The 18,507-nt window shown below is 33.8% G+C and overlaps 2 protein-coding genes and 1 long non-coding RNA gene across 6 annotated transcripts in view; 2 read left to right on the forward strand and 1 right to left on the reverse strand.

Moving 5' to 3' along the window:
- LOC113505207 (glycerol kinase) overlaps window positions 1-10,490 on the forward strand; it is a 38,802-nt gene extending 28,312 nt beyond the window's left edge. For 3 of the 4 annotated variants that reach the window (XM_026887814.1, XM_026887812.1, XM_026887813.1), the window contains exons 12-13: window positions 3,857-3,988; window positions 4,697-6,572. In XM_026887814.1, the coding sequence (XP_026743615.1) occupies window positions 3,857-3,988; window positions 4,697-5,319 (755 nt within the window). In that variant the 3' untranslated portion in view covers window positions 5,320-6,572. Of the gene's footprint in view, window positions 1-3,856; window positions 3,989-4,696; window positions 6,573-9,380 lie in introns of those variants that run through there. The other variant, XM_026887815.1, reaches the window with a different exon arrangement.
- A 1,400-nt stretch (window positions 10,491-11,890) lies between these two features.
- Window positions 11,891-13,655, reverse strand: LOC113505150. The gene is made up of 2 exons (XR_003401605.1): window positions 13,203-13,655; window positions 11,891-13,109 (listed from the first exon to the last, which is right to left on the reverse strand). It is a non-coding gene; the product is annotated as an uncharacterized LOC113505150 (long non-coding RNA).
- Window positions 13,656-14,406: 751 nt separating this feature from the next.
- Window positions 14,407-16,902, forward strand: LOC113505132. The gene is made up of 3 exons (XM_026887675.1): window positions 14,407-14,494; window positions 14,589-15,784; window positions 16,012-16,902. Exons 2-3 carry the CDS (start codon window positions 14,663-14,665, stop codon window positions 16,123-16,125), a joined length of 1,236 nt encoding a protein of 411 aa, XP_026743476.1. The 5' UTR covers window positions 14,407-14,494; window positions 14,589-14,662; the 3' UTR covers window positions 16,126-16,902.
- Window positions 16,903-18,507: the final 1,605 nt, after the last annotated feature.

Genomic DNA, 18,507 nt, shown 5'->3' on the forward strand with positions numbered 1-18,507 from the left:
TTTTTACATTTACCTAGTACTTATTACTAGCATTCCTAAAAAGAATCACAAAAACTATTCCTAAATACAATTGAAAAATACTATTATTCCCACTTTCCATTACACCATCATCATTGGCCTAGCCTTTTCCCAACTATGTTGGGGTCGGCTACCAGTCTAACCGGTTTCAGCTAAGTACCAGTGTTTTACAAGGAGCGTCTGCCTATCTGACCTCCACAACCCAGTTACCTGGGCGACACGATACCCCTTGGTTAGACTGGTTGTCAGACTTTTCTTCTTTGCTTCTGAGGAATATTCTGAATATTCAGGGCTTGACGGGTAAGGAATTGGAGTTGGAGTTGTTCATGAACTGTAATGAGATTGATATTGTATGTATCACAGAGCACTGGTTAAGAGACTATCAGTTCATGTTCAGCTTTAATAACCATCAAGTGGCCAGCTCGTTCAGCAGAAATAATGTAATACATGGTGGCTCATTAATTATTGTTCGAAACAATCTTAAATTCAAAGAACGCAGTGATATTGTGAGTCTGTCTGTTGAACGAGTTGCTGAAATAGCATGTATTGAGCTTGAGCGGTTTGTTGTATTGAGTGTATACAGGCCCCCATGTGCATCATATGATATATTTGAGAAAATACTGGAAGATGTATTATTTAAAATTTCTAATACTAACAAAACGATTGCTGTCTGTGGAGACTTTAACATAAACTTATTAGAAAAGAGTCATGTTGTAAATAGATTCATTACATTATTTAAGTCATATAATTTGTACAACACATTTCTTGAGCCAACTCGAATAACTGCCACTAGTGCTACTTGCATAGATAATATTTTTACTAACATTAAGCCGTTTTCTTATTCAGTTATAAATATACTAGACTCTGATCACTGTGGCCAGCTAATCACGTTGCCTAGGGAGAGTGTTAAAAGTCAAAGAAAAACTGTAAACTTTGTTCCTATTACTAAATATCGTTTGGAAGTTTTTAATAACAATTTAAATGAAAAATTGACCGGTTTGTCCTATCACAGTGACCCAGATCAAGCTTACACTTTATTATTTAATCTTATTAATTCCGAGTTTAAGAAGGTTTTCACTTCTAAATCAGTTTCTGTAAGTGATCGTATTGTGTTTAGTGATTGGGCAACACCAGGTATCTTCAAGAGTAGATTGAAATTGTTTGAATTATATAATGAAAAGAAAATAAACCATAGCGAGTATTTTAAAGAATATGTCAAACGGTACTCAAAGCTCTTCAAGAAAGTCTGTGCTTCGGCAAAATCAATGTACATTAGAAACAAGATTAAAGTATCTGGAAACAAAATTAAAACTACGTGGAATATTATTAATACTGAAATAGGAAAAAGTAAAGTTAAAAATACAGATTTCCATTTAAAAATTAATGACGTAGATATAAGGGCGGATATGGAGGTAGCGACTGAGTTTGAAAAGTTTTTCACAAATATTCCGATCGTAACAACCAGAACTCTGTTGTCGTCTTCCAGCTCCGCTTACTCGATACTCCGAGAATGTGTTGAGGAGTGCGGAACAGGTTTTGAATTCACATTTGTTAGCGCCAAGGAAATTTTAGAATCATTTAAGAATATTGAAGTTAAGAAAACTGCTGACCTTTGGGGACTCTCTGTTTATATTATATCTTCAATAATTAAATCAATCGCCCCATTCCTAGCAATAGTATTCAATTCTTGTATCGCCTCCGGTGTGTTTCCAGATTTAATGAAGTTAAGTAAAGTGATTCCATTATTCAAATCAGGAAGTACAACCGATCCAACTAATTTTAGACCAATCTCAATTTTGCCCACTTTGAGCAAAATTTTTGAGAAATTAATTCTGAACCAAATGCTAATTCATTTCAATAGACATAATCTTTTTCATTCTAAACAATTCGGATTTACCAAGGGTCGGTCTACTACTGATGCGGGTGTGGAGTTACTCAAAAATGTGTATGAGGCTTGGGAGAATTCACAAGATGCTTTAGGTATATTCTGTGACTTGTCCAAAGCCTTTGATTGTGTCTGTCACGATACACTTATCAGAAAACTGCAACACTATGGCATAAGAAATAAGTCTCTTAGTCTACTAAGCTCTTATTTAAAAAAACGAGTTCAAAGAGTAGATGTAAATGGCAAAAAATCTGAAGGAGCTCTTGTAACTATGGGTGTACCACAGGGTTCAATACTAGGACCTTTTCTATTTTTGATCTATATTAACGATTTACCCTTTCATGTAAGGGATAATCACAAAATTCTATTATTTGCTGATGACACATCACTTGTTTTCAAAATTAAACGTCAGCTTCAAGACTTTGAGGAAATTAACTTTGCCCTTGCAAAGGTTGTTCATTGGTTCAATATAAATAATCTACTTTTAAACCCAAGTAAAACTAAATTAATAAAATTTTCAATGCCGAATGTAAGGCAATTAAGTACCAATGTACAACTGAATGGGCTAGAATTGGACCCTGTTGAGTCAACTGTCTTTCTTGGCATAACTGTGGATGCCAAGTTACAGTGGGGCCCTCACATTACTAAGTTATCAGGCAGGCTAAGTTCAGCGGCCTATGCTGTAAAAAAAATTAGACAGATAACTGATGTGGATACAGCCAGAATAGTTTATTTCAGTTATTTTCATAGCCTTATGTCGTACGGGATTCTCCTCTGGGGAGGCTGTGCAGATATTCATTCTATCTTTGTGCTTCCGAAAAGGGCTGTCCGCGCCATTTATAATTTGGGCCCTAGAGTTTCTCTCCGAGAGAAATTCAAAGAGATAAACATTCTGACTGTAACTTCACAGTATATATTTGAGAACTTAATGTTTGTTCATAAAAACGAATCAAACTTTGTGAAATTGTCCGATGTTCACTCAGTTAATACAAGGAACAAACATAATTTAGCCGTACATGCTACTCGTCTCCATAGAGTAAGCAACTCGTTCATGGGTCAATGTATACGTTTCTACAACAAGCTTCCCATTCATGTTCGTAAGCTACCGACTAGGAGATTTAAAACTTTTATTAAATTAAAACTATCCGGAAAAGGATATTACAAAATATCCGATTATGTAAATGATAAAAACGCTTGGGATTGAACTGCTCGCTTATACAGCTATAATTATTTGTGTTTATAATTGTTGACATGTTTTGTGCTTTTGCATATAATCTTTTACAGTTTTGACATTTTTTGTGCTTTTGCATGAATTTATTTTTACTAATATTAATTATTATTTAATCCAATATGCAACTTATTTGCGGTTTTTTTTTTTTTATCTTTTCCAACATATATTTATATTTGTAAGTATAAACCTTATGCAGGTATATTATTATCCATTCCATTGAAATACTCTGCATTAGTTTATACACTTTACTCATATTTTAAAACTGTCTGGACTTTAAAAGAGACTACGACCCCATGAGTTTGTTTCGACATTTCTTCTCAGGGTAGTCAGATAGGAAATGTCGGCTCCAGCGTTCTTATAAAAAGACATGTAAAAGTGATGAAATATCCTATTTGCAGAATAAATGATTTCATTTCATTTCATTTCATTTCATTTCATTTCATTTCATTTCATTTCATTATGACTACCTGTAACGACTGTCAAAGATTAAGAATAACAGCCGGGATCCACAATTTAACGTGCCTTCCGAAACACGGAGGAACTCCTTATGACAAAGATGGTCACCCATCTACGGACCAACCGCGTCAAGCATAGCTTAACCTGTGATCGTTTCACTTCTGCGGTTATAGCTTAGCTACGACCTCCTCATTTTTCCTTTCCATTACACCAATTTATGATAAAAAAATTGTACTTTATACTAATATTACAACTTGTACATCAAGTGCGAGCGCAGGCGTGGGACATGTCAACGTTGGGCGTGGCCTTAGTGGCGGGCGGCGCGGCCGGCGTGTGGGGGGCTGAAGCCGCCAGAGCCACTCACTCCGACACCTTCCTGCCTACTACCACTGATGATGGTTAGTATAAACATATTAAAACCTGTACTTATGTGGTGTGCAATGATGAATATTATATCTATCTATCTATGTATCCGGACTGTCATGTACAAATTGTGTTTATTTTTTATTTTTTAGCCTTTATTGCATATGTACACATTATAACAAAATAAACTTAAATCTACAATTTTATTATATTAATTATTAATTGGCGTGCCTTGAAGCAGAAAGACCTCCAGTGCTTTCCATGCAAATTCTATAAAAGTCTTAAAATAAAGAAAAATAAAGAGATATATGACAAAGTATATTACGGTTTAGAACGTCATTTACTACTACTTACTATTTGGCTCTACATTACACTTACTTGATAATGATGAAGATAGTATTACATCTAACGAGTAAACGTTTAATAATGATTTTGATTGCCTACGTACAAATACATGCACCCACACACGCATATACATACATAACAAGGTTTATCAAAAATTAGTGGTCTTGTTTTAAATACCACATCTTTTGTATGGAGAATATTCTCCAAATGAAGGCACCTCCATTGATCAACTAAGGTACATTTCAAAATGTTTATTTCGTTAAACTTTCTGATCACAAGTTAATTTAAAGGACAATTAACAATCCGCATATTTTGAGCCTTGTTATAATAACAAGTTAATATTACAACACATATCGTCCTCCTTCTTCGTCATGTAAAAAATACAATTCTTTTTACAGATCGCGATGCGAGATACACAAAATGGAAGATGGCGGTCCAACGTTCACTCGGGTGGGCGACGAATAAAAAGTCTTTCACCATGACAGGTCAGGCAAAACGAAAAACTAGCATGGTAACACAACAGAGTCTTGATGTCCCACCCACGCCGGGCAGTAGGAAGAGTTCGCTCTTCGACAACCTCCTAGACGTTAAACTAGACAAAAATTATGACGAAGAAGAATACAATTCTTACGTCGAAGAATTATTACAGTATTCCGCTAGAAAGTTCTCCATATTTGTCCCTTCGAAACCGCGTAAAAAGGAACACACTATATTAGATGATGCTGAATATTTTATGAGTAAAAAGGAATGTGATTATGGTATGTGCGAGTGTTGTCCCCCAGAGAAAAAGATTCAGACTAACTGGGAATCGATTGAGGAAATAATCGAGAACGATCCCGAGATTATATTCGATTCCGATGATAATCCGATTGTCGTTGAGCCAGTTAGGAACAGTGAACCTGTATTTTTCACTTCTATTAGTACGGGGGCGGCCAATTTGAGTAAGAAAATCAATTTGGATAAGCTTCCGGGGGTATTCAAATCTATCTATAATAAGATCTCGAACAGTCAATTGACGTGAATGTTTCCTTTCGAGATCTTGTGTAGTCATAATCTTATTAAATAACGGCTTTGATAGCCCTATGCCTGTACTATGAGATCTTAAAGGAGATCCTGTCGTTGTTCAAGCGAGATGCTGCTATCGGCAGAGTATAGCTCTATCTCGCTACCACAACAATATCGGTTCTCCTTTGAGATATCATAGTAAGTGCATAATACGAATTAATGAATGAATCTTTAGGAGATTACGTACAATTTACGCTGAATTTAAACTCATACGTAAATGCTTCTTTGTTCGAAAAAAAGTGAATTTTCTAATTAAGTTAGGTACCCAAGTATCAAATGTGTGTCGAATGTCGTCGAAGTATATAATTGATAGATATAATTGTTATGTAGTTCAGTTTAGTTCGTTCCTAAAATTGTTATTATCATGTGATATTTTTGAATTATGTTTAAAATTCTTTTAGCATAGGGAGAACGTACTTAATGAAGTATTAAGTATTTAACGTATTCGATCCGCTTAAAGTATTCAAGTGTATGTGTATTGAGGTATTATTAAAAGACATTTTAGTATTTTTACTTCTCAAATGTTTAAGGTAGCGCTTATAAGGCTGGTATTACACTAGATGCGTGGCGAGTGATATCGTCGGATTAGTTGAAATCCGAAAATTTAATATAAGTAAAGTCCGCTTATTTACAAAACATCTAGTTTTACAGGGGAGAGGGGGGGGGGGGTTTAAAACTGAAGTTCCTTACTTTAACAACTAGTATGGCCGCGAAAATAAAAATTGGCTGCATTTGTCAGATACACGGAATTATCTAATGCTAGATAGGTGAATTAGACGATCCCTGATGATATAGTTTTAAAAATTGATAGAAACACTTGAAGACGTAAGACTAGGATCCCAAATACTGACAGAGTGAAACCTAGTCGCAGTTTCGGAAAATGACGTCATCTTGACGTCGTAAGCAGTATAACAAGACGGCTTAGAATATAGTTCTGTCTAATTACGTCATCAAATAGTAACCAGTTCTGTAAGCAATGTGCCAGGCTTATAAATCCAATATTTGCAAAACTTTATTTCAAATATTGGAATCTGCAATCACGAAGCTACGGTGAGCTAGCGTGGTGATCAATGCTCAAACCTTCCTTGCAGAAGGAGACCAGGGCCCAGCATAAACTGGTATTATTATTATAACAGATGTGATTCTATTGGTTCTTTAAAACATCCCTCGTTACGCATTGTTACTGTAATCACAGCCTAAATCCAAAAACAAAATGTTCTAGTTAGTGTATTAAACAGTTAAAATAGGTCCAATTCAAAGGCCAATAATCCCTTTCTCTTATATTAAAAAGCTTTTTTGAATAACCTATTTTGATTTTTTTATTTTTTATCTATCGAACTTGTCAAGTCTGTCAAATGAAGTTTCGAATATTTTGAATGAAATCTTTTTAGTATTGTGACCTCTTTCAGTATGAGCTAGTATTCGTTTCTTACATCGCTAGATTATTGTGACGTACTTTTGTTATTACTAACATAAAAATAAGACTGGAATTAACTTGAATATTGAAATAAAAATATTTATTTATCCTCTGGGTCTTTAATTTATTTTTGGTTACTCCTTGCATGACAACTTTGCATGAATTTAATTTTCTTTGCCTAATCCTTGCATGCGTACTTACATATTTTATTGTAATAAGCACTTTTTGTCTCGAAAGACAAGTTAACACTGGAAATGCTATCTGTTACAGTTTTTTTTATATAGTGAGATAAATCTTGATAAAAGATAAGTTTAGATAAAAAGACACGAGATTAGCAAAAACAGTTAGTCAATATAAAATTATAGTACAAGGCATTATAAAACATATAGTATACACAATAAAGTCTAAATTGTTTTATTTCGTTTTATAGACCTGTTATAGAGCCGTATAATAATATGGTTATTTCACATAGTAATTCGATTATTATAAAAGCATTATGTTTTTTACACTTTTATTGACAATTTCTATTAAAAGTTAAAAATAGCTAGGAATAATATTTGTATAGTTGAATGCATGAAATTTCATAATCTAAAATGTTGCTAGACAATTAAATTATTGCATTTTTAAACTGGTCACATTCATTTCAAAGTTTATTAACTTTATTAAGATTAACAATAACACATTAACAAATATTAAAATTTATACTACTTATTTAGATAATGTCTGTATCAATGTTGCTTAGCAAAATATTACGAAACAAGATTTTTATTTCAAAAATATTTAACATTATTCCTTATTTGCAAATGGAATCAGTTATTTTGTGTTCTAGTGTTATCATCTGTAGGCAAACTCTTGGCATTCAAAACATACTTGAGACTATATGGTACCTCGATAATACATGAGATTATATGAGATCACCGTTTATTATTGAGATAAATTTGGAAAAGTCTTAGTTTTCAATCACAATATTTACTAAACGTACTTATAAAGAAATAATTTTAATATCATTTGTGAGTCAAGTTTGCGAGTAAGATCAAGTTTATACACGACTGTGTCAATCGTCGGATATGATAAATTGTTGAATAATGATTCGGGTTTTAACATTTCTGGTTTATAAATAGAATTACTAGCTGTTGCACGCGGATCAATGCGGGAAAAAGATCGCACTGGAAAATAAAATCGGTATAAAAACGATGCATTTATCCAACTTATAAACAATCTGTGTACAAAGTTTTATCTAAATTCGTTCAGTATTTTTGCATGAAAGAGTAACAAACATACGTGACACAGGCTTTAAGCCTAGCACAGGCGTTAGGGTTACATTTTAAATGCTGAACTGTATATTTATGTCAATAAAAACTTTTTAATTTTAATACATACGCGTTTTTAATATAAGAAGAATCATTAGCTGTACAATTAGGTTGTGAAGTGCCTGTTTCAACGCGCGCCGGGCGGTTTGCGAGATTTTGTGATTTCAAACGATAAGTACTTTTATAATTATTTAATTTTAATAATTATCACTTATATTTTAATGGCTTCACGTAGTTATAGTTTTATAGCAGTTTTGAAGTCACAAAATTTCGCATTTATTAATACTGCACTTAATTTAATTCCTAATTTTAAAGGGGTGATTTAATACGTTTGTCAAATTAAGAATCATATGGTCGTTAGTCCACCTATAAAAGCACTTTAAATTATGTTTTAACAAAAGTTTTTTCTATGTTGTTTAATTATTATCAAGCAAAACATTAAAAAAATGTATTTTTCCGTATTCAAAGGGTAGAGACAAAACCCCCTAATTAACACAAGGCTAGCTGTCCGTCTTGCAGAGATGATACATTTCTGAAGATTAGTTTTTGTTTAGACCATTTGTGTAGTATCCTTGAGTGTCGTGAGCAGGCGTGCATCCACCGTTGCGGGCACGGCCCTAATTTACCTGTGACGTCATTCACACATTCGACAAGTTTCATAGATAATAAAACATTATGCATTCCCAATCCTAAGGCATTGATGCACAGATAGAAATAAGTCATCAAATTCAAAATTGTTCATGAGCAAGTACCAAATCCAACCTGTACTTGGTCGGTTTTCAGGAGGCTATGCCCACAATCTTTTTTGAGGGCTGGATCCACGCCTGGTCGCAATTGAACTAATTGACTAAAACTTATTTTACTTAACTTATTTTTCTGACACACATTTTAGAATCTTCCTTTTGTCTCTGATAAACATTTACGTCACATCAAAATAATAAAATATTTATCACAATGCACAAATATCATTGTTTAAAACAACTCCAAGAAGGAGGTCATTCTCTCAATTTCACTATTATATTTTCATTACAAAATTTTGACCTCCGTGGTCGAGTGGCGTACGCACCGGTTTCAAGGTGTCGCTAGCTCTGAGGTCCCGGGTTCGATCCCCGGTCGGGTCATTATAAAAATTCACATTTCTACATTATCTCGGGTTTGTGGTAGCTTCGTTGTATCTGAATTCCATAACACAAGTGCTTAAGCAACTTACTTTGGGTTCAGAACAATGTATGAGATGTTGTCCGCATTTATTTATTTAAATATTGACATATCTTTTCTTATCTTTTACAGAGGAACGATACAAACTGCTCGCGTCGATTCCTGCAACACTATATCTAATAGGTAGTTTCACAATGCTAGTCGTTTCAAAAATGCTCAATAATAGTTGATAAGCTAAACTCGACTCTATTCCTGTAAGTTTAAGTATTTATATCACTTGTATCATGTATATTTGGTTGTATGCTTAATTTGTAAATTCTTTTGAGCATTTTTTATAAGTTTTTTTAATTATTTGTAAAGTAATATTGTCTCAAAGAATTAATACTGTTGATGCAATTATTCTGATTCTAGTGTATTTAAATCGTTATTCCAAACTCTACTTTATTGTCAAGAGTATAAAGTTGCATTTTCCATGTATCGAAGAGCTTAACAAAGCTTTAAGATATTCTAGACTCACCTATACAGTTGACTACACATGAATTAGCTAACTTTTAGTGAAATATCGCGAGAGTTGCAATACATTGCGGGGCCACGCCACTCTAGTACTAAAAGTGATATATCATTGCCGGCAATGTATAACAACTTCACGGTATTTTTGCACCGTCTCAATCTACTATCTTCTTGTAGACTTATCCTAGGCTGTCTTAGGGTTGACTCCCAGTTTACCTAGATTCCTTGAATACCGAATTTTAAATAGCAACTGGGTATCTTGGGTCTTTGTGGAGGGGGAAGCTGTCTTCAAAGTTCAAACTACCCCGAAGGGCAAGGACTTTCGAGGACCAAGACACACACTCCGGACCCCTGTTCCTGTCTCTCTAGGGAGAACTTACCCTTATTGGTCCGCGGGTTTACCGCGACTTCTGGAAGTAAGGCTATTGCAGTAGTTAAAGCGAGATAAAGCACTATATTTTTGTAGAGCGGCATCTCTTTTTACAACTGAAATAATGTCACTTTAAGAGGTAGGTAAGGCCTCTGATTGTCACAACCCAAGTACAGTGTCTCGTAGTAAAGCTGGGAGTAAACGAAAAACGCCTTTATACGACAAAGAATAACATTGAATTTTGTATATCATTGTTTGTAATAATAACATGTGGTCAACTGTACTATTTTATTAATAATGTATCTCTGTATGATGATTGGCATTTAATAATATGTAGAAATAAAACAATTAAGTAACTTTGTAAAAAACTCATCACAAATAGAAAAGAAAATCAAATAATTATCTAAAAAAGTAATAATGCAAATTGATAATTCTGTGTAATCAATTTATTATTATATTATTTCTATTCAAAATATGGATCAATATTTTAAATGACATTAAATTATGAAATGATATTAAATGTTTAGATATTTTGAATGTTAATGTACCAAATCGATATGAAACAGAAATTATTAAATAATCTTGATCCATAATTAGAAATACCCATATTATTGTTATTACTATTAAACTGATATTATTATCTTAATAACTTTGTTGCTAACATTTGTTGTGAAATTAACTAATAATTACTGTCTTGACACAGCGACACTCAAAGCCATGATATTTGACGATGCTTGCCATCCGTCCGGGTTTTCCCGGCTGTGTCCCACTTTAGAGGACCGTCGTTTGTAATTCAAATTAAGGTCCAAGACCTTATTTTCATTTCAAATTGCCGTCTGCGACGAACTGTATTAAAAAAAAAACTTCGTGACATATCCGGGTTCTCGACTCTAGAATCCGGGGTTTTTATGACTCTCTTCCTAGTTTCCATATTTTAAAATGGCAGCCTTTAAATTTGACAGATGAATTCTGAATCTAATTGAGAGTAGTCTAGTGACGCAGTCAAATCCTGGGCAAAAGCTTGTATATGTTTAAGCTTATAAGTGTTAAATAAACCTTATTTTTGTACCAACTAAGCCTTCGAAAAACGGTAGTTTGTTATATAAATGGTAAATCATGATTACTCTTAAAAATATCGCTTCGAATTAAATTGACCATGCGAGAACAATTTTCACCTCAATATGACATAAATTAGTAGGTTGTGTGTTTATTGTAGATATATTTTAAAACAGTCTGTTTCACAATTTCAATACCAAATTGGACTAATTTTATTAATATAACTTGCGATTACTGCGATACTTGACAATTTTGGACCTTATGCCATTAAAATAAGGTGCAAAATAGAACTTCCCAGTGCTGTAAATAATTTTGTTGCCTTTTCAAACCTAAGAACAATACCAGTCTAGTAGAAAACCAAGGGATTAAAAGTAGCTAATAAAATGTAGAAAACCATTCCTTTAATTAATTTTAAGTTATTTATTACTTTATAAATGGGATTGGTGTTAATGGTTTAGTGTAAGATGCATTCGTTTATAATATTAATGTAAGTTACTTCGGTAAAGTTCGTGTCGTCCGATCGTGCACGAACGAAAACTTTACTCATTGGTGGAAAATAGTGTGTCATATACAGGTATCCCAAAACTTAACGATAATCTTAAAAAAATCCATATCACTCAGTTCAGCGATAAGAGACATTTTTTTTTATTGTTTTCCCTGATCTGTTATCACTTGGCCTTTCATCCGGTCTAAGATTATCGTTGAGTTTTGGGACACCCTGTATAATCGCTGCTGTATCTTCTTTTAACTAACGTATACATATATGTAGCTAAGGAAAATATTTCAAGCATTTATAAGTTTTCTACTGCTATATTTGCTGATCAAATATGTCCTAAATTTTGTTAAAGATATATTTAAAAAGCATTTTTGTTTTGATAAAACAGCGTATAAAATTAGCTGCCAATTTTTCTTGTGTTGTCTGGGCTATAAGTGTCATAATTGCATATCACAAATTAAATGTATAAACATTTTATTTATAACTGATTTAGTAAGTTAATGTTTTTCATTTTAATTGCGGTGCGGTATATTTTAAATCAAGACCAAACTGCATTTTGTATAAGCTTTTAATTAGATGATTTTTGATGTCAATAACTTAAAATTTGACCTGAAAAACCTTTCCTGCGATAAAAAGTTAGTGTATAAATCCGACAGTTGGGTTAATAAAAAAATATTAGACGATGTTTTTTTATACGTTCCAGCTCTTTTTCAGATAGAAGATATTGTACCCAATGATAAATATAAATTACGACAGCAGTGCAATGACTTGCGAAATATCAAATTACTGAAAGGGAACGGCTTGTAACTTCTGTATCTTGTGTATGTAACTTCTACAATCGTCTCTCCTATTTTTTTTTAATATAAAAATCAACCCTTACATAAATAATGTCGTCTACCCCAGTATATCCAAAGATATTTTAAAATACGAACAACTTTGATCTATTTATTTGACACTGAAAAGACTTTATTTGGACATTTTTTTTGTATTTTTATATTTTCGTACTTAATAAGTTCGATTGGATTATGATTGATTTATGATCGTTTTAAATATAAATTTTGATGTGCATTTTAATTTATAAATTGGACCATGTTTTTTTATTATAATTTTGGTGTAGACTGTTTTGAAAGCCTTTTTTGAAATATGTATTTTATTGTAAATTATTTATTATGTATGTAAACGAGTTTAATGTGTTATTCCTAACTGAATACAGATTAAATAAACACTGACCTTGTATCATACGCTCGATATCAGATCGATTCGTGTCTCAGGGCTTACTGCCATTTCTTAAAGTAGGTAGTATAATGGCGGGTGTGGAAAAGAGATGCCGCTCTACGCCGTGTATAGCGCTGTCACGCTTCCACAAGAATATTATTATTACTTTAAGAATAGTAGTAGATCCTCCTGCTTTATAATTACCGTTTGGATGCTGAAAGCACGTATAAGAAGACTTAGAAGTTGTACCAGTGAAAGAGCAGTTGCACGCAGCGGAGCGCTGAGGTTGTAAGACTAGAAATTGTACCTTCCCTTGCCTCCAAATGACTTTGAACTTTTCACTCATATATATTAAATTCAAAATGATTTGTTATATAAAGACTGCCAGCGCGGCGCGGCCACTGCTCTTTCAGTGTAAATTGAACCTTAATAAAGACGATAAGCGTGTGCTATTGCAATTAACCCTTAAAGGGAAAAAGTCAAATTGCCAACTGTCATTTTGTGACAGTTGGTAATAGTAAAATACAGGCAATCTAGCCTGTTGTTGTTAAGGTTAATGGTTTTTTTTGTTTAACTGAACTTCAAGAAGTTATATTTCTTAGAATAACATATTTAATTCGTTAGTACATATAGTAGCTGACCTTATTATAGTCGATCTAAGTCATCTAGATAATACTAAGTGTCATGATTGGTATCACAACATGTATAACATGTGCAAATATGGTGTAATAAAATGTTGCATTTTTTGGGGAGAAGAGTTTTATTTATATACCTTTTTCTGTTTATTTGTTTGTAAATCAACATTTCAGCAAGTCATAAATATTTTATAGTCAGTGTTTAGCGTGTCACGGTTTCGACCTCCGCGTAGGACAAGCTTTGTGTGATCCACGAATGCTTATTCTGAGACTGAAATTCCGCATTACTCACGCGACGCAATTATTTTATTTTATACTTAGTTCGGGAGACGCACTTCTTCAAAACAAAAAATCTCATTTTTATTACCATGCACCATGGTATAAAACAGTACCTACAACGTTTGAGAGATCAATCAATCCATTCCTAGATAAACTTCTCTCCCAGATTGCGATACAACGGCTTAGGTTTACGCGAATGTTAGACATTGAAATGAAACTACTTTTACGGATTTTACCGCGGTTTAATTTAGATTTTAGTTTCCGACGTTTCGAAACCTTTGCAGGTATCATGGTCACGGGCAGTCTGCCCTGCTAACCACAATAAAATCCGTAAAAGTAGTTTCATTTCAATGTTAAATAGAAAGCTTAAATGGACAATTGAACCTTTTGGAGAAAACAAAGATCGAATACTCACAAACTATTAATAATTCTAATTATGATTGTATTTTAAAACAATTTTTTGATGGTGGTATAAAATTATAGAGAAACAAACGTAGTGGAAATACTAGATCCATGGGAACAACACTATTTTACACGTTATTTGTTTAATGAACATTTTGTTAAGTATTTCCAATTTCCGAACGAAGATTAAATTTATCTGACAGCTATGATACCAACTTAAAGACACAAAACGTCAAAATCACGAGTTATCAGTCCAATGATAAGCACCAAAATTGTAAACACGGTAAATTATTGTTGAATAAATACATTATAAATAAGAAAGGATTATTATACTCAGTTTAAAAAATACTAATTTGGGTGCCTTTTCAATATTTCAGCTGAAGGCGGAGGACATGTAAGCTTAACACATTAAAAAGTTTTTAAACTTTATAGGTGTAATTTTAGAAATAAAATGGATATCGAAAACTTACCTTTGGAAACTTTTATCGAAATATTCAGCAACTTTGATGGTTTTACTCTTGGAAAATGCAGAAGAGTATGTAAAAGATGGAAGGATATCATAGATAGCGTAGACCATTTATGGGAGAGTATTTGCAGCAAGGAGTTCAAATACCCTTCACTAATAGCTAAAAAAAAGTGCGGTAACGACTGTAAATGGTACCATATTTATAAAAACCTCACAATGTGGTCAAAAGTGACGGATTTCGAGATGAATTTCCGGGAATTTTATAAGTTTACTTTGCACGACAAAACTCATGCCTTGAGCATTGACTATGGAGTTCTACCATTGAAGGATACGAGAGGCATTGTCCTGTACGATACTAGTACTATGAAGCACATTCCAGTAGCAGTTCCTGAAAAAAGTTGTTTAAAAATAGCTAATAATGACCATGCAACTGTCATGCTGTTAAAATCAGGTATACTGCTCCAAAGGAATGAAGAAAATCTAACACATATGACCGAAGCATTCTTCAAAGCAGACAACTTTGTGTTACACGGAAAAGAGCTTTATTTCTTTAACAATAGAGATGTTTTTATGTGTGACCTTATGATGGGCAATTTAGAATCAAAATTGATGTTACATTGCAATTATGATATCAAAGAAATACAATTTAACGATGGTATAGTATACATATTTACAGACTGCGGGAAAATCGTGACCATATCCAAAGATAGGACGGTAACAGAAAAATTAATAAGGATCCCACCAGAATGGATTAAACAGATAAAACATATTTGTGCATTAAATGATAAAAACTTTGTGTGTTATTCCAGAAACCTATTTAAAATAGAGACTGATCGTTACCAACACCTGTATTTAGAATTTCCACCAATCACAGCTCTATTTTTCTACGGAGACTTTGTGTTAATCGGATCAAAGTCTGGGGAAATCCTACTGTACAGACTTTCAAGTCAGAAACGGGCTACCAGGCCTATCTTTGAGACCCTAGCGACATTGCCAGATGGAAAATTTGCTGTCCAACTAGATGTTTGTGAAAGAAAGACTGGCCCTGTTATTGTAGTGGCAACATTTTTTGAGATTATATTATTGGAGATTAATTTCTTTCCACATGTAAGTATAAAAAACCTTCATTACCATTATAACATAGGGCTAAATTTATTATTCTTCAAAAAATAAGCAGGAAAGATTTTCATCATGGTGTTTTTAATTATGGTAATTTTTGAGTAGTTATAGAAAGAGAAGAAAATAATCTTATTTAAATTAAGCAAAGAGCCTTTAAATATATCAGAGACTTTTGTACAATTCCTATAAGTCTTAATCAATTTCTCTTTTTTCAGGAAAAGGAGAACAAAACGACATTTCCGAACAACAAACTGTTTATGTACAAGCGACTTTTACGACTGCGCGACCGACTTCGACTCGGCGTTCCTTCAATAAAATCAATAGCATAAGGCCATTGATATGTCGAAACCCAAGATGCACACACAGTCTCAAAAACTTCATCTGAAACGCAATATTTCCATAAATCATATTGGACCTGTAAGTGAATAGTGTGACTATACATATCTCATAGTCACGCGTAGATCTCTATCACTGGAATTTATGGGTGACCGGCCAAACTTATATAGAAAAGCGAGCAGCGACAACATGTAACGTGTGGCGACCTCCACATAGAAACTACGCCCGCGCTAAGGTATTTAATCTTTGTGTCGCGTTTAACCGTTCAAGTCACATGCACAAAGACTCACTCAAGACAGAGATACATAAGCTTTTGACCTACGTGGGGATCAAACTCGCAATACCTTGCGAACAGTCAGTGTGGCGTGGTGACCTCAACCACTACGGCTTTGACGACACTTCATATGAAACAATCTCATTTGTTCTGTTTTCTTTAAGCTATTTTCCTTTACTGTTTTTAGCAAGTGATTTACTTAGTGATACGCAACACATTAAATCATTTAGAAAGAACATTGTGTGTGCCGGGATTTGAACCTAAGACCTTGGACTTGGCAGTTCAACAGTCTACCACTATACTATATCTGCATTCAAATTAGCAACTGACGTTGAATTAAAGACTGTTTTGACAGTTACTTCTTCAGGACTGTGTATCTTGGTTTTTTATACATCAATGCTTGAGGCCAAAGCTTTAATAGATCTAAGTAACTTATTCGAAATAATAATGTAGTATTACTATGATAAAAATTTAATTAAAGTTATTGTTAAATTGTTTTAATATTTATTTGTCGCGCTAAAAGTGTTAATAAAAGCTTGTTATAGACAAAAATGTATTATTTTAATATGAGTTATTAATTCGGCTTGAAAAGTTACCGGAATCGGTCTCGTCGTTTTCATGATGCGTTAAGGTACGGCCTCATGAAGTCGCTCGACGCTCGTTTCCAGCGACAAATATGGTGACGTGATAAGTAGCGACAAAGCTAAGAATTTGTTGCTTCGAAAATTTGTTCTTTGTCGCCGGGAAAAGCTCGTGAGTGGGTGGTGAGACACATAAGTGTGGTAGTCAGACGGAGATACTTTCGATCTTAATGGATTTTAAGCTAAGTCCTCATTTTTACGAGCTGGTAAAAAAAAATGTGTGTCTAGATTATTTTACGTCGAAAATGGTGGTCATAGCTCAAGTAAATGGAGACCATGGTTTGTATGTATAACACCAGTAAATGACTTCACATATGCTGCGGTCTTGTCAAGCTGCCAAAACTGCTGCAAACACCAACAATCTGTGTTTTAATCTTCCTGTTGTTCTAAGCGCGTTAGACAGTCAATCCTAGTTGTTTGGTGGACGCTTATTCTTATGTGAAATGGAATCATTTATTCTGCAAATAGGATATTTTATCACTTTTACTTATCTTTTATGAGAACGCTGGAGCCGACGGTGTGTCTGTCGTAGTTTAGAATTAAAAACTGAATGCTAGTACAGTCTAATTTAACCTTCTTATTAAAGTGGGTCTTATAGTACAAAATATCAACCGTCACTACATCGATGGTCGCTGTATCGAAAACGTTCCGTCGACGGGCTATTGTGTCGACAGTACCCCAAATCGATGCTTATAGTACAAAATATCAACCGTCACTACATCGATGGTCACTGCATCGAAAACGTTCCGTCGACGGGCTAATGTGTCGACACTTCGACAGTACCCCAAATCGATAGTACGCTGCATCGTTAGTACATTAAAGCAACGGTATGCTACATCAGTGCTATAAACGACTATATATTTCTGTGGTAAATTTGATTTGGGTATCTTCATTGTTGTTTTAGGTACTTATATATCCTGGGACAGCTCACACACGGTTATCTGATCCCAAGCTAAGCAGAGCTTGTGTTATGGTAACCAGACAACTGATAAACTTACTTATATATTTCTAAATACATACATATTATAGATAAATTACACCCAGACACAGAACAAATGATCATGCTCATCACACAACATTTGTCCTGGGCGGGAATCGAACCCACGACCTCCGGTTTAGCAGTCAGGGTCACTAACCACTAGACCGACAGGCCCCTCAAACCCGTGGCCCGTGGTTTTTAGTCGCGTGTTATTTTAAACTGTGTTTTAAGACACCGTGTTTACGTTCTTTAAGTACCGAAACCATTATAGTATAATCAGATTATTATAATCGTAATAACTTTCAACTAATCTCGTTGTACCTCCCTTTCATGCTTAACCGCAATCTCATGAATAGATAAATGAGTACATCGGGTTCATTATGTACCCAACTTAACATAATGAACAATTAAACAAACAAACAAACATTTTATTCTTTGAATAATAAATAATTTAAATACAAAATATGTATTTGTGAACCAC

This window comes from Trichoplusia ni, chromosome 24 (genome assembly GCF_003590095.1).
Source record: "Trichoplusia ni isolate ovarian cell line Hi5 chromosome 24, tn1, whole genome shotgun sequence".
In the NCBI taxonomy this organism is placed as follows: Eukaryota; Metazoa; Arthropoda; class Insecta; order Lepidoptera; family Noctuidae; genus Trichoplusia; species Trichoplusia ni.